The 16,998-nt window shown below is 31.9% G+C and overlaps 2 protein-coding genes across 2 annotated transcripts; both read left to right on the top strand.

Moving 5' to 3' along the window:
• Positions 1-1,877: 1,877 nt before the first annotated feature.
• On the top strand, positions 1,878-12,742 carry Bma-unc-84 (Uncharacterized protein; the record flags this gene model as incomplete). Its single annotated transcript, XM_043075146.1, has 30 exons — positions 1,878-1,894; positions 2,385-2,450; positions 2,669-2,701; positions 2,941-3,047; positions 3,260-3,376; positions 3,605-3,688; positions 3,937-3,986; positions 4,379-4,509; positions 4,909-4,998; positions 5,264-5,503; positions 5,886-6,101; positions 6,305-6,502; positions 6,917-7,039; positions 7,141-7,244; positions 7,481-7,555; positions 7,699-7,884; positions 8,155-8,235; positions 8,340-8,441; positions 8,833-8,975; positions 9,163-9,237; positions 9,329-9,456; positions 9,695-9,806; positions 10,133-10,264; positions 10,476-10,529; positions 11,123-11,266; positions 11,485-11,617; positions 11,800-11,915; positions 12,019-12,186; positions 12,332-12,427; positions 12,635-12,742. 30 exons carry the CDS (start codon positions 1,878-1,880, stop codon positions 12,740-12,742), a joined length of 3,429 nt encoding a protein of 1,142 aa, XP_042931080.1.
• Positions 12,743-14,424: 1,682 nt separating this feature from the next.
• Bma-cpsf-4 (Uncharacterized protein) lies at positions 14,425-16,726 on the top strand (the record flags this gene model as incomplete). Its single annotated transcript, XM_001897890.2, has 8 exons — positions 14,425-14,568; positions 14,724-14,834; positions 14,976-15,090; positions 15,260-15,355; positions 15,440-15,639; positions 15,832-15,966; positions 16,359-16,471; positions 16,627-16,726. The coding sequence occupies 8 exons, from the start codon at positions 14,425-14,427 to the stop codon at positions 16,724-16,726; spliced, it is 1,014 nt and encodes a 337-aa protein (XP_001897925.1).
• Positions 16,727-16,998: the final 272 nt, after the last annotated feature.

The following is a 16,998-nucleotide window of genomic DNA, read 5'->3' as shown; positions in this document are numbered from 1 at the left end:
GAACTGTAACATATTGATCCATTCTAAATATCTGCTAACTGTATTAAATAAATAAATATTATCTGAGGAAAGATTTTATTCTAGTTATTCTTTCATGCCAGTCAAAGGACTTCGTTGGCAAGCAAACAAACAAAGAAAAAAAAACTTTTGCGACAAAAAGAGCGGCCGAGAAAAAGCTAAAAGTCTTGTCGGTGAATTATCTTTCGACACAAGTTTTTATATCTTTGTTTGTTCAGTCAAACTTATTATCCATAATTAATTTTTTGCTATAGAAAGCATTTAAAACATTGAAAGTGGTGAATTTTATCAAAAATTGTTGATCAGTTGGGGATATTTACGTATTTGTGGAAAAGCAGTAGATGAATAGTTGTCTAAATACCTCAATTGCTATAATTATCAATCTAAGTGATTATTAGTTAAAGATATGTATGTGAGAATTTCTTCTACACTAATAAACGTCCAGGAAATATCACTGAATCAAATAAGGAAAGATTTAAAAAACGAAGTCACAGACTGCTTACATTACCGTTCATTTAGTTCTTTACTTCAGTGTTAAATTATTTAAACAAGTAAATAAATGACAAAATGAATGGTAGAAAAGAGATAGCAGAGTTGACCTTTGCTTTCATGAGATGAAGGGGAAGAGAAGGATGGAGAGACAGGGAGAGAAAGAAGAAAAATAAAGAATCCTAGCCTGCAAACGGTGTCATCCAAACAATCCTTAAGCGTTCACTGCTTGTTATTTGCGCAGCTGCGGCGCAGCTGTGTACTCGTTACTGGTCTGATTGCTAATGTCATCGAAAATCAATCCAATCAGTTGATGGCATGATGTGTCACTCACCCTGTCTACTGATTGGATTGCTTTATTTCGAGAAGTGAGAAGGCCTTCATTCTGAAGTCAGTTGTGTGTCTCCTATTGTATTGCATCATCCCACGTGTTACTGATGACACCAGAGATGCACCTCACGTAGTGCTTAAACATTCTGCGTCCTTACGACACTGCTTCCAGTCCAGCTGAAAGCTTAGCTGTCGAAGCCGTGCTTTATTTCACAATGTTTTAAGATGTTTCTGGTAAAGAAATGTCGCTTGTATGCGTCTGTTAATGCTAATTGTTTTCAAGTACACTCGTAGTAAAAGGCTTATTCATTCTTTCGACTAATGAATTTCTCTTTACATTTAGCATTCTTCTCGAATAGTTTTACAACTTTTTTTAGGAGAAAATTATGAAAATTTCACTTTGTTTTATGCTTTGTGAATTTTTTAATTGTTCCGTAGCTGTTCTCTTTGATTGGATATCATCACCATACCAAAGAAATTCGTAAATTTGAATGTTTCATTATCAGAATTTGGGTGAAGAAAATCGATTATTCCAAAAATAGTTTTGTTTCTTTCGCTGAAATCTGTCAAGTAATGTTTTCTATGCATTTTTTTTCTGATTTTGATTCTGATGTCAAGTTCAGGCGGAATTGGCTTTGTATTAGTTTAGTACAGCAATGATTTGGCAAACAAAGCTCATAGATCCATCCGTGTCACTTTTCAATAGTTCTTTTCAAGAAGGGAGTGAGAATATTTAAACACTTTAAAAAAACTCACTTTTCAAGACGTCGCCAGTTGAGCATTTTGTAGAAAGAAATCTCGTCTATGCGATATGTCTGCATACTAGAGTTGTTACGTAACGGCATACAAACGTATATGAGTGTACTCGTGTTTTTGTTAATGTTGCTTGTACATAGATGATTGTCGAAATCACTATGCTGTGACGTATTAATTCCATATGAGTATTCCTCATTACTAAATGTAATTAGTTCATTTTTTTTTTTTCAGATCAGTCAATCATTATTCAATAAACGAACGGTGTATATATCGATAACGGAAAAATGGGGATTTTTGCAAGGTAATGATGATAACAGAATACGTATAGAGGTAATGAAGATCACTAGATAACGAGGAATCATTGGACCGTATTTCCAGTTTCTTCAATAACCGTTAACGTAACTGAACGAAGTTTTGGTTTTGCTCGGAAACAACTTAGAGTGACTTCTAATGTTTTTAGTGCTTTCTTTGTATTTCTAGTTGCCTGTCGACATCGTATTTCGTAACAGGGTTTAAAGTGAATTTATAAACTGATTAAAATTTTCCTGAGTAAATATTAGAAAAGTGACGTAGGGGACTAGAACAAAAAGAAAAATAGACAGTTTACACATAAATAGATTTTCTCACCGTTCTTCACTTAAGAGAAGTAAAAATTCAACCTATATATAACAAGATCCAGCCTATCACAGATTAGCACTTTCCTTATCCTCCAAACATTTCATATGATACAAAACATAAGTTACCAGGTTTTTTTTGTGTCATTTTTGTGCTCCTGCATTTCATTATTTTAGGGAGCCAACTATTGGTAATTCAAATCTGACACAGTCTGATCTTGATCGATTGCTTGATTTAGACGAGTAAGTCAGTTTTTTTCTAAAAAAAGTACTTCGATAGGAGATTTTATAATTCTGTAATTTTTCCTTCACAACGAGTCATTTCTTTAGTTAATGAATAACCATAAGATTGCTTACTGCGATAGACTTTTTATGGCTTTTTGCTGATGCTTGGAAGAGCATTTGTTTATCTTTCATTTTAATATTATCCAAAGTCTGTCATTCCTAATAATGTTTTTTAGCACCTATCGTACAGATTATACCTACGTAACATCGTAAGTTGTTTTCTCCTTCCTTTGACAGTTTTATCTTTAATTGTGTAAGATGTTTATGCATGTCTTATTATTCATGGGTGATTTAAATTTAATTTTATTATTTCATATTTGTGCGTGATCAAACAGAGGGCTATCTTCATTTTCGGCGATATAATTGTTAAAATGCCGGTCTTCTGAGAACCACAAAGTTTATTTCTGCAGGCTAACACGGATTTACGCTTTTTTTTTTCTTTTTTAAGCAGAAGTTATCGGCTAAACGGTTCGGATGATTATGAAACTCCTCGCATGTCGAGATTGCCTTTGAATTATTACAGACGCAAATGGGCATATGAAAAGGCACGAAAAAGTGAGTCATTATGTAGTTCGTATTTTACAATTGTTACTCTATAATTATTCAAGTTCATTAGTGAAATAAAATTTTGGGTTGAGCGTAAAAGTTATAAGTATTTCCTAGTTTTATTTTCCTTTTGATCACTGAAAAAAGTAAATGAAAACTTTATGAGCTTTAATTTAAGAAGTCTTTTCTACCATCCCGCAACGCATCAATGTTATTTTCAGCTGGTTTGCTTTACTACATGTGCTTTTGTGCCTGTAATTTTGCGAGTGGATTAATGCCAAGGCCTCTGACAAATATCTTTAATATTATTATCAGTGTTTTTCGTTTCATCATTCACTGTAAGTAATTTTCTTATCTTTTTTCTACTGTAATATAGCTCTTCTCACATCTCAGCCCGGTATACCTAAAGATCAAAAATTTAGAGAATGTGCTCTTTGCATTGCCTGTTTCTTTCGGGCTTGAAATGTGTAGTTTTCCTCTTTAAAGTGAGCAGGTTCGTTTTTACATGTCTCTTTTCTGTGTTAATTCTTTATACATTTAAATTTGACAGGTTTTGAATATTTCAGGTTTGTGGTATGTCATTAATGGAATATTTCCAAATCCGGAACATTTCACAGTTAAACAAGGTGTGCAATTAGGATCAACATCTTGTAAGTTTTTAAGGTAGAAATAACTTTTAAAAGGAACTGGCTCTTTTGGACTTTTATATTTGCTTAATAAATTTTAAAAATGTCGCACATTTAACATTTTTTTTTTACTTCCTGTGTGGTGGGATTAAAAATTGGAATTGACACCTTTAAGTTATTGTTCCATTGAAACTTTTAGGCATTATTCCATTTTGTTTTTGTTTCGAAATTTTGTACATAATTCTCTGCTTGAAATTTCAAATATGTTTAAGGTCTTGAAAAACACAAGCATAGCTCAGAGGAATTGGAGAAAGTAAAGAAGGTTGGTTTCACTTGTTTTTTTTTTTTTTCCTTTATTAAATATGACAAATTTAAGACAAGATAGGAAATTTCCGTCGCTCATATTCACTACAAAATATAGAGTACTATGCCAGATAATGAAAGTTTTATTAATTTTTCTAATTTACAGTAAATTATTCGCTAGCAATTTTACTCAAGATTTATTGAATAAGGTTTCAGTAATTACTTAAAATTTCAATAGATTATTTAAATATGCATATTGGTAATTGTATGTAAGCTTGTTTTTGCAAGGAGCAATTATCTTATTGAAAACTTCTTTATTTTGATTTTAATTTAAGCCATCAAATTATGCAGTTTTATGTAAATCTCAATATAAGGTGATTTCCAATTTTCCAGCAAAAAATTGAATTTCAGTCATTTCGAGCGCCATTCCAAGAAACAGTATGGCATAGTCAATTGACTTCATCCAGTGCTTTGGCTAATAAGTTAGGACAGTCATTTACTAATATGATAACACTTGGTTACTTTTCCAAAGCTGATGTCCAGTAAGTTTATCATTTGTTTCTTTTTGATGTGATTCTTTTTTGGCTCACAGCTTGCAAATAAAATTTTTGCTGAATTTATATATTTAGTTTTTATTCATGGCTGTCATATGAATCATGTCGTTTAAACTGAGAATTCATATGGATAAAATTTTTTAATCAAAAACTTATCAGTTATGATTGGAATAAGACGCCATAAAAGTTATACAATATTTAGTGGAAGATCAAGTTTTTTAAGTCTTCATGTAAAACTGCTCTATTTCTGAAATACAACTCCACATCAAGCATGAATTTTATCTAAAACTATACATTCATTTTTCATTGTTTAATGTCAGCCTAGCGATTTTACAGGAATTTCTTTTGTTATTTTTTTATCTCTTTTTTTTTAAAAAAAAAAAATAGAGGTGGAATTAGACGAAGACGCAGCAGTTCCAATTATGGTGGTGGTTATGACGAACATGAATGGCGTGCGCGTTTTTCGTTCAGCCCGGTGTATGTTACCCTTGTTTGTCGTTTTCACTGAAAATTATTTTTTCCAACTTTTTTTGATTTTCTTGAAGATATAGAGATTTTTGGGAATATTAAAATTGAATCACTCTTGTCTTTCATATTACTGTGGTTCACTCTGACAGTTCTGACTTTAAAATATCTGCTTTTTAAAAAATTTAATTTAAATTTAAATCCATCAATTCACTCTACGGTGGTTGTTCCATAACTTTAATTTGCGATTACCAAATCATTTTGAAAGACATTTTAGACATGATTTAACTCCTAATGTACAACGGCGTGTAAGAACTAGCAGTTACGAATACTCCGAAGATCGTGGAACAGAAATTAACAAGCAGTCGGTTCGTACTATGAAAGTATCCAAAGGATTAATGGAATCACTTCTCTTCAAATTATTTTACCTTACGTTTATGGCAGCACTGTCGCCAATAAAAATTTTCGAATTTACCATTGAGAAAATTGCTTGGATTGGAAGTTATTTTAGTTTCAGGTTTGTCTAATTGCTAACTGCAACGTTTTTGCTAATTTCTGGCGAAATTTTGGAGATGTATCAATCTTCTTAAATCTGGAGGGTACATGTCAGGAAGACTGTAATTTCTGATATTTGTTTTGATAAAATTGTGGGCAGTTTTTCTTTGGCCGTCTTTTTATTTCGACGGTGTGACTGGATAAGTAAACGTTAGAACTTTAATCTAGAATAGCTGAGTCGGAATTTTTATTTTGAACCAGCATCAATTTACCTACTGCGATTGCATTCCTTTCTATTGTTAGTAGAATACATGATATTATTACTTAATTTTTTCTTTTGCTACACCATGAGAACTTATTTCTTCAATATTTCCCACTTCTCGTTGTTTCATTGACTATTTCAGTCACTCAACCTATAATCTTCGCAGTCGTACCGTAAACAAGAATCTGCCACACGGGGAAACATTACCATACACTAATCGTTTTGCTAGCTTCTTGTCTGAAATTGTCACATCATGTTTTATCATCGTTTTCCTTCCAATAACAAAATTAGTCTCCCTACCGTTAATGGCGTTCTCTTGCATTTTTGGTCAATCTCTCGGTTCAGTTCGATTGCAGCAGTAAGTTGTCTTTTATGTCCTTCATTTGGTTTGATTTGAAGACATGAGTTTTAAATTGTTTTTTATGCTTGAAGTTCACGTTATGCAAATTTATATATCCCTTTCATAAAGAACTTATGCTTTCAGTATTAAAACTATTTTTTTCTTTTGTTGCAAAATTGGCAAATATGTAGAATTAAGGTAGAACTTTTCTTTGATTTTAGATCCTTGCAGCAGCAAACTGCCGGGAGTTCATCAGCGCAACTTGAACATTATTTACACTTTCAAATCTTCCGTTTTTTGATTGATCTTTTGTATTCGTGCGCTACTGGTTTCATTTTTTTCCTGGTTTCTGTGCATTCATTACCATTCTATATCGCCGAGAATGTTCGAGAGCGTGTAGCTTATGCATTGGCTAATGTGTAATTATTTTTTTCAACAATCTGGAGCATGTCATCTCACATTTAAAGAGCAGGATAGAGTTACACAACCATATTCAGACGATGGAATGAATGTTCACTATTTTAGAAAGCGGAGTTTTAGTCCAGTCTCTCCAATTCCAATTCCTCAAATTATTTTATTCATACGTAGTGGTACTGTTGGTAGAGATTTTGCATGATCTCGAAACTATTTTTGTAACTTTTGCTTATTAGTATTTGAAAGTGTTGTCACAAGATATAGCATGCTGAAAGTCGACACTTTTATCTGATCTTCGTACTTTTCAGTTTTAATAAATTCTTCATTTTCTGTTATCTTCTATTATATAAAAGAAGACTAAGAAAAAGGCGAATTAGAATTTCATTTAAACTATTTGGTCAAATGTGATTTTTCTATAGGTTTGGACTAAGAGCCGCACTGCTGGTTGGTTACGAAGAAGTAAGACAGGTTAAAAGGAAAAAATTAACCGCTAATCTCGAATTTACAGCTGCCAAAAGTCGACAAAAAATGGTTCACAAAAGGTATATCCCGTTATTTAATTCTCACTTTTTTTTTCGGTTACACTCTCAGCAATTATTGTTGAATTTTATCGGTTTCTTAATTTTGACGATGCCTTTTTTAGTCAGCTTTTTCCAACTCGTGGTTCTGTGAAGTACTCTACTGTATTCTGGAAGTGGTTATTTCCTTTGCTTGTCTTTCTTTTGTTGCTCATTATGTTTCATAAACGTAAGTGCAGTTTCAGATTTGTTTCTTTAAAGAAATTGTTTTTATGTATTAATGAAAAATTGTGGCAAAATTCATAATTTTTTCGACAGCAAATCATTTTGACTTTATTATGTCCGTGACAATCAGATCTTATAGAAATCTTTAACTGGTTTCGAAATCTCAAATTGAAAAACTTAGATTATCAGTAATTTTTTTTTTTTTGATTTTTGCATATCTCATGCGCAATGTTATTTTAGGACATGATAGCGGGGATGATTTAATGGTAGGTGGGATGGAACTATTTGGCAAAATTCAACAAAGTTTTTTCGATGGTAATTTTGATTTCAAAGGTTTATGAAATCCAACTTTTACCGAAATATAGTTATGACACTAACATGTTTCAATATTTAAGAATTCTAGAACTTGGTCACAAACCATAAGTTTTATTGATGTATGTTATATATTCTAATAACAGGATGGAAGCAAAAAGTAGAACGTGGTCTAAATTTGGTGCTTGAAAATGCTTTGTATTTGCTGTTTGTTATTTTCCGTTTCTTGTATGATCTCTTCTTATATCCTGCAAAACTATGTGGCGCGATAATACATTCAGAGAGGTCACTGGAACAAGTTCTTCAATTACCGAAATATGTGATTGTGGCTGGTTGGATCTTTTTTTTTCTTTTCGAATCTACGACCTTTTTCTCTCAATTCAGATCCGTCTTTCAATCTTTTCTTCATTTTTGGTCGTTGTAATGTAATGTCTCGCTAGGGATATTTGGTCTAAATGTTTGATTGGTATCTCTCATTCATTCACTATTACACAACTATTCAGTTTAGTATTAGACAGACTTCAGATATTACTTTAAAAATCTTTCACTTAGCTGGAATTCTTCTAAATGTCATCTTTAAACGAATGAAATTCTTTTTTCAGGTCAGTCAGTGGGTACGAAAGCAGTGACTAATATATGCAGTTATTTTTTATGTAGAATTCCGACGGAGTTATACAGTTTTGGTATGCAAATTTTGCTTTTAACCTACAAAATTCTTTCATATTCAGATTTCTTCACTTGAATTATACATTACTTATTTTTTAGTATTTTATAAAATCTATTTCAGGTGAATCAGCAATAATTCATTTCTTTGAAAGTATCAGTATATTAGGTTCTAGTCTGTGTGGCATCATCCAACAGATGTCTGTTGTTTCGGGATGGATTCAAAGTTATTTTTGTTTATGTATTTCCTCTTCAGTCCATAAAAAATTTGTTGAAATTAATTAGTGATTTTTTAAATTCTCATTGGACCTTTTTTGTAAAGAAATTCATGAAAATAGGAAAAGACAAGGCTATTTTTATGCCTAGTTTCTCAAAGTCTGTATCATTTCGGTTATGGAATTTTGATATTATGGGAACAATTGCTGACTGGTTTACTGGGAAAAACACACTCAAAATGACTGATTTCGCTTTAAGGAACTTCATTCAGTTCGGAACTCCTTTCTATATGATTTGATATACTGCAATTGCATCTTAATTACAACTAACTTCTGATTCTTTATCGTTGGAATGTTTATTTCCTTAAAAGGCAACTCATATGCATCATTTTTCTTTTTTAGTTGGTTGTATTTTTGATAACATTGGAACCATGGTCTTATTTATATGGAAATTGATAAGCTCTGGGACACAAATTTTGTTGACGTTACCATCATCCTTCATTTCAATAATTGCTCAGTTCATGCCATTTTCAAATCAAAAAACGGTCAGCTTTCTTTATTATATCATGGTCTTTTGACTTTTTTTTGGTTTTCTATTAAATTTTTGCTCTAATTTTTGAAAACTAAATCAAATTTAAGTCTGAACAACCATGATTTCATATCTAATTCACTTCCCCACAACTTTATTTTCTTTTGGATTGAAAGTTTTATGTTTAAAGGATTTTCTTACAGGAAGGCGTAATTAGTTCAGAAGGCTCCAATGACCAGCAAGCTGAGTGGACTTTGGAACATTTACGACATGAAAAGGTATCTTTTGAAGCTGAAGCATGTTAATTTTGAAAAAAACGAAAACATTATGATGTAAGTTAATGTTGTATTTTAAAGATTCAAATTGCAGGAACTGTTGGAATTGAAAGTGTTGCAATTACGCCGAGAACGACAAGTAGAAGAAGATCGTTACAAGAACATACATAAAGCATTAAGATTAATCGGACGAGGCTCTTCTCTGATGCTTACAGATAAGCAGTGTGTATTTTTTGCTCATCTGAAATTTAATATGATTTTTTGCTTCAATAATTCTCGAGAAAATGAATCAATATTTAAAAAATAAAATCAAATTTGCACGTATCACCAAATCAGTATGTTTTGGCATATGTTCTGGAAACATTATAAGTATTAACAAAGATTGTTCTATGTAATCAGTTAGATCCTTTGTTTTTCACTGTTTCAACTTCATAACTTTCAATAAAAATGTGAATTTCAGACTAAAAGAATCATCATTAGTCGAAGATCAATTGTTGCAGCATAGAAATAATCAAGATCCCCTAAACTATGTAACTAATTTGAGAAAATCAGACGATGAAGAATTGGAAAGAGTAAATTTTACTTCAGTTTAATTTGATTACATTTCTATTTAATTTAATCATTCATATTTTGTTTCCTTTTTTTGTTTATGAATTCTAATAAGCTTGAGTATTCGTAGGTATTGATTATGATATTTAATTTGAATGCGTTACTAACTAACAATAAGCATCGGTTTTATGTCGATTTCAAGAAATTTTAGTTTTCTAATAATTATTTCAAAATGTAGATCTGTGTGAAGTTTTTGTCTTGCAAAGAATATTTGCTTATCTAATTAGACATTAGCATGAAACTTTTTTCGACTGAGGTCGAAATTTTTATTCTCCAGCCTTTATTTCAGCATTTACTTGTCGTTGAAAGGCGATTAATGAAACGATTGGACATTCTATCTGAGAAAATCGAGAATGAAATTGCCCAAAAAATCATTCGTAGTTCACAGCAATCCGATTCGGGGCGGTCAGCTTTGTCTAACGTTAGTGTAATTTTTTTTTTTGTATATTGTGTTTTCAACAAATTGAATTATCTACCATTTTCCATTTGGCATGTATATAATATTATCTGATTGATGCAGAAAAATAAAACAATTATTTTTTGAAATAATGTCAAACGATGGCATACTCCTGGCATTCTTTGCAGGAAGGTTAAAATACCTTTATTATACATTTTCTGGTTTCATGTTTCAGGAACTATCGGATCTTTCATCTGCAGTTCGGAATTTGCGCGCTCAGTTTGATAAAGTATTTTTTCAGTTTGATTTTCAGTTGAAATTCTGGTTTTAGATTTGCAGTTTATCTTTTATTAATAGTTCTGCTAGTCGCTTATATCTTACTATATTAAAATCTGCGAAGAGCTTGATCTTTAACTGGACTATTATATTTGTCATTGTATCTCACTGTATCAAATATCAACAATGTTAATTAGTTATTCTACACATTCGCTTAATTTTTTTTTTTCTTACACATTTGTATTGATATGATTCCAGCATACTAAAATTTATTTTAAATAATCTTGTCCTATTTAGCTTTGTGGTGAAAAGAAAGTCAGAATTACATAATTCGTTCATTCAATAATATCTTGCGATACAAAGCAGAGTGGTGATTTGAACACACTCAAAATTAAACTAATAAGAAAATTAAAGATGACCTTAATAATATTGGTAGTACTTATGTCACTGGGGTATCTAAGTATGAGTAGTTTATTTATTTGTTTATTCATTATTGTTGAGTTCAGTTTTTTTTTTTTTTTTCTTCTGCTCCATGATTTTCTTTTGCTTATACATTATTATCTGTATATGTATTCTAATATATTCGCGTAAATCATACACTTTCAGGAACTTTCATTTAGTTTGAGTCGTTTCGAAAAGGCGTCCCATGAAGAACGAGAAGCATTTCGTTTGGAAATTATGAAAGCAGTAGAGAATCGAGTAGTCACTCTCTTTGCAAGTCATATAGCTAAAAAAAGTGGTACAGTTTCGGTAAGTTTGAACTGAATTTGAGTTCATTAGGAAGCAAAAAAAGAATAGATTGGCTAATAACATACAAAAGTGGAGGTATGATCTCCGGAATGAAAAACTACTGAATGAATTCAGTCTATGGTAGAGCAAGAAAATATCGAATTAACAGCGTACTACGAACATATTGTCGCTTTGAAATTTCATTTTTGAAATTATTGGTGAAAGTTTGTTTTTTACAGGATACTGAATTAAATTCTGTTCTCGGATTGTCGGAGTCAGATTTTGTGATAATTAAAAAGATGATAACTGATGCACTGGACACATATGATGCGGATAAGACGGGTAAAGTAGATTATGCGCTCGAAAGTTCAGGTAATATGTTGTGTCCATTTCAAGTTTTACGTGTGTGAGTTAATGGAGAAAATTTAGATAATAAAAAATATTTTTTAAGTGATTTCTATAGTGGAGAAATTTCCTTATGTGTTGCTATCTCTTACTATAAAATAAATTGGTATAATTTGTTCTTTTTTCTTTCTGAAAATGTGTTTCTACAGGGGCATCTGTTGTAAGTACGCGATGTACGAAGCCATACAAAGAAAATTCACGACTGGAATCAGTTTTTGGGATTCCTCTGTGGTACTCTTCGTACTCACCAAGAGCAGTTATTCAAGTAATTCTTGCATATTTCTGGGAAGATGGATGGTATTCTATTTCCACAAAGAATTTTAATTTTTTAACTTTGGATATATTTAATGATTGTAAATTTATTTTAGCATCGTCCTCTAGCAGCTGGTGAATGCTGGGCCTTTCGTGGTAAAGGATATTTAACAATAAAGTTGTCGCATCCCATTTATGTTACAGAAGTTAGCTACGAACATTTACATTCAACATTGCATCCCGATGGAGTTTTGAGAAGTGCACCAAAACTTTTCCAAGTATACGTATGTTTTTCATTATTTTAATTGGAATTAGAATAAGAAACTATGTTAAATTTTGTTATAGCATACTAAGATTTTTAAGGATGCTGCCATGAATGAACCTCGACTTCATTCAAAATTCGTGTGGAATTTTTTCTTCATTTTTCAGTCTTACGAAGCAGTTGATGATCTCAAATCAAAGTCCTTAATTGGACAATATGAATATGACATTAAGGGAAGAGCCTTGCAGACATTTCATGCTCAGGTTTGATGTTTTAAACCGTTTACAGTACTTTTTGATTGAGAGGGTTACAGTAGAGAAGTCTTTGTTTCATAAACATTTACGCCAAGTAGACAAATCGTCTGTCATATTTAGGTTGCGGAAACTGGTTGTGTTCAACAAATAAAGGAAAATTTTCTCTTATGATAAGATATTCAGATTTTTCAGCCTCATTCAAGCACACTTTTGCAGAACGAGCTGAACACTCCGGTATCAATAGTTGAACTGGTGGTGCAGTCAAACTGGGATTCAGATTACACATGCTTGTATCGTTTTCGTGTGCATGGGCAAAAGGCGTAGAATAATTTTGAACATTTAAAGTAAAATTTAGCCAGATAATAAAACCTTCCACAACTAAATTTTGTGAGCATTTTGAAATAATTGTATTTATACTTTTAAAAGTTAGTTTTAAAAATTTTTTTTTTCTCTTCAAAAATTTGGAGTCATAAATTGGACTTTTTCTTTACTTCTGAGGTCTCTTCACTTTCAAAAACTTATTTATGGATTCATTTTGAGAGCCTATTGCTATTAATGATACTCATTATGACTTTTTTGATCTTTTAGAAGTGTTTCTCAATATGTAGAATTTTTTATTTTTGATGATGTTTTTTGTTGGGATGTCTGTAATGTAAAAACTCAGTGCCACTTAAGCAGACGTTTTATCTCAGGAAGGTGATTTTGACTTTTTTGAGTTGTATATATAAACTGCAACGAATGATATATATTTATGTATATGTTTATTTCCGAGTGACTGTAATTATTTCATGTTCATAAATTCAGAAACAAAAACTTGGTCGTTGAAAGAACCGATAAAATTTTGTAGCTCCAATGGTTTTCCTATTCTCTGTACTTGGTTCACATTTTTGCTATTTGTGAATGAATCTCACTTTTTATGTAACTGGCGTCCTGCTCGCGGAGTTTTCTTTACCAGATCAAATGTCGTTTGTTTATTTAGCTATGAGTGCATTTTTTTTTTTTTTTTTTTGGTATTATATATTGAATCATTATTAGCATTGTTTTTATGCTAATTTTTAATTTTTTGAATATGAGTTCTTATTTGTGATTTGGTAATTGTCAAGCATCTGTAAATGCAGGGAAGTTTTGTGGAATCGCTGCATCGTTTTGGAAGCTTTTTGAAAATATGGTAGAAATAATCTGAAAGACAAAATTGCATAAACTCTTGCACAGAAAGCGACAATTTTGAAAGGGATCCTCTCCAAATAAACAAGTCCCGGGAATACTCTAAATCTTGTATCAGATTTAATCACGTCTGAAATTGTTCTTTGTAGTGTAATTCTGAACAAGGGGTTTGAGATGATGGAGGGTAATCGCAAAAGAAATACAAAGTTGTTGTGGTACTGTTTTTGGACCTAAGCTGTCACGAACGGGACAGAAAGCTTTTCATAATATGACATGTGGGATCTGTTTAAAGAAGCTACTGGAATGTTGTTTAAGTGGAGTTCGTTACGTTTCCGTTCTTTTCCCACTATTTCACCTATTAACAGTCCAAGTGTCATTAGCAACGTAGCATATCTTGCACTGCCTGTGGTATAGCATGTGGAAATAATTGACTTCGAACTTCGCGTTTACCGTTGTCTAGAAGTTTGAAAATCATCTTGCCAATACATATGTAACTGTTATATTCTGTCACATATGCAAAGAAGACAACCGAGTTATGACAATAACCAAAGAATGGAAATAAAATCTCTAATGAATTGACCAGAGGAAAGGTTTACGTAGTAAGAGAATTTGGGGGCTGAAAAAAGAAGAAACGTCAAAATCATTTAGCCATATTTTATAGTTCGTATATTCGTATAAGATAGCAAAATAATGGATCTTTTTAGTACTGAATGTAACTTGTGTTGTGCTTACTTGAACTTTTCTGTAATGTAATGATTTCTATAAAGCAAGGATCAAGGAGAACAAAATCACATAATATTATATATGTTTTTATAGACCATTTAAAATTAGAGGAGCATAAAATGGCAGCAATAACAGCTACACCATATCATCATTATTCACTGTTCGGTAGTACTCCGCTTACAATGGAAGATTACATGTCAGGGGTATCATGCGCCTTACTGGATGTGGAGGAAATGTTGATACAGCAGCGTGGAGCGAGAGAGGTTCATTTTTTGCCCGAATATATGTAGGAATGACTGGGTAAATGAAGTAAAGACTGCTTTCTTTTCAACGAGTCTTTACAGTCTTTATTCAAGGTTTATATCCATTTAATGTTGTAAGTGACGCTTATCACGTTCATTAGGCTGAAGATTTTCAGGCCCCATTTTCGGGAATGGACAAAAGTGGCCGTGGTGTATGTATACGTAATGAGCAAGGTACATGTACAATGGGAGCTGTTTGCCCACTGAGGCATATTGTTGGAGATAAGGCATGATATCTGCATTTTATTATCATATTGAAAATAGATTTTTCTTTTGAAGTTATTTTCTTTTAATATTTTCTAGTTTGCAGTCTCATCCAACCTGCTTGCATTATTTTACTTGTTTGTTTAAAAGAGATGTTCTTTTAGGCTGTAGTATGTAAACACTGGTTGCGTGGGTTATGTAAAAAAGGTGATCAATGCGAATTTTTGCACGAATACGATTTAAGTAAAATGCCGGAATGTTTCTTTTTCTCAAAATACAGTAAGGTTTCGTTCTTTTGTCGCGAATATTTTTTGCTAATATATTCTCTTTTTGATAAAAGTCAACTAACAATAAATAAGTTTTTTCGAAATAAGAGAAGTTGTTCAGGGAGAAGTGTCTAAACAATATTATTATTTTTTTATGACCTATTCTTGCCTTTGATTTGCAGTGGCTTGTAGTAATCGTGAATGTCCTTTTCGACATATTGATCCCGAAAGTAAAATCAAGGATTGTCCATGGTATGATCGTGGATTCTGTCGGCATGGTAATGTTTTTTTTTCTGAAATATGCCTTTTGTGGAAGATAGTTTAAGAACACAAGGAATATTGCTTTATTAACGTCATTTTAGGCCCTTTTTGTAAACATCGACATCGTAGGCGTGTTCTTTGTCCTAACTATTTGGCTGGCTTTTGTATGGATGGTGGGGATTGCAAATATGCACATCCATCTTTCAACATCCCACCTGTGGACACAACTCAAATTCTTCGAGCACGAGGACAATATAATATTGGAATAGTATGCCACAATTGTCATGAAAGAGGCCATAAGGTTTTAATCAAATATGATTCTCAATTTCGATCTTTAATTTATGTTTTATTTTGATACTGATTTTCTATTGGTAAATGATTTAGGATATGCTTTCTTTTATAGTCACATTAAAAGTGCTACGATAACATATGAATCATGTGTCATTAATTTTTGTTATTCAGTTAATTATTTACTATAAACAAGCATTTCCAGGCGACATACTGCCCTCATTTACCTACTCAAACTCAATTACCATTGTTAGATTCATCGAAAGTGAATGCACAGATATCACAAGAATTGGTAGCTCTTTCCGAGAAAAAAGCGCTTTCTGATGTAACCTGCTATAAGGTATTTAAAATTCAAAATTTAGCTTAGAACTTATATATTTCACTAAACATCTCAGTCATTTTTTTTCTTATTGAACTCGTTGTATTTCTATTCAATCTTTTTTTCAGGAAAATTAATTTTTTTATCCAACTTTTTGGATTTTCAGGAAAATTAATTTTTATCCAACAACTTTTTGTCGTTCATTTTGAACATATTTATGCATTTTTTTAAAATGTGTTGTTTTAACTTTGTCTCAAGTGAATGAAGTTTGGTCGAAAGAAGTAAATGGTGATAATGTAGTAAACTGCTTAATCTTACTTGACAAAACAGCTAGTTGTGCAGCCTATACAGAGTCTGTGAAGTAAGATTAAGCATGTTGATGCTTTTGTTTATTTACTTTCTATAATTTTTAGTGCGGCGAAAAGGGTCATTATGCAAATCGATGTCATAAAGGACTGTTAGCATTTCTATCAAACACGGCATATCTTGCTCACGAACAGCGAGAGAAAGATGAAAAAGAAGCCAGGTAAATGATGCAAGAAGACTTTCAGTCACTTAAACGTTTTATTTCTATTTATTTGAATTAATGAATGTTGATTTCTTATAAAAAATTTGTGTGTAATAATGGATTTTAATTCTATGAAACATTACTGGTCGTTCGAATTAATCTTTTTTGTTTAGAGGAAACGGGCAGCAGTTTGGAAGTTTGGGGAAGCCTCAGCAAGTTCCACAACCTAAAGTATCAAATCCGACTAATAAATCTGGTGAAATGCTTCGCTAAGATAACATACGGCTGTGAGATTCGTAAAAAAAAAAAATTTATGCAACGTATTTTTCGAAATATTACTATCTAAATTATTTGCTAACAGGTTTTATTGTTTTGTTGCCCTTCGGTCAGTGCAGGTACATTCACTTGTAACCAAAACTCTGCTGTATAAAAGTAAAGTCCTTAAAAATGCCAATGTTTACTTTTAGAGAGACCAAAATGTGATTTAGGGTAATGCGTGATGTAATTATAAGTCACATCGTTTGCGCAAGTAATTGTTGTAATTT

Source organism: Brugia malayi (genome assembly GCF_000002995.4).
Source record: "Brugia malayi strain FR3 genome assembly, contig: Bm_v4_ChrX_scaffold_001, whole genome shotgun sequence".
Classification (NCBI taxonomy): domain Eukaryota; kingdom Metazoa; phylum Nematoda; class Chromadorea; order Rhabditida; family Onchocercidae; genus Brugia; species Brugia malayi.
The sequence above is the reverse complement of the archived record's forward strand: the minus strand, read 5'-3'. Positions and strand labels throughout refer to the sequence as shown.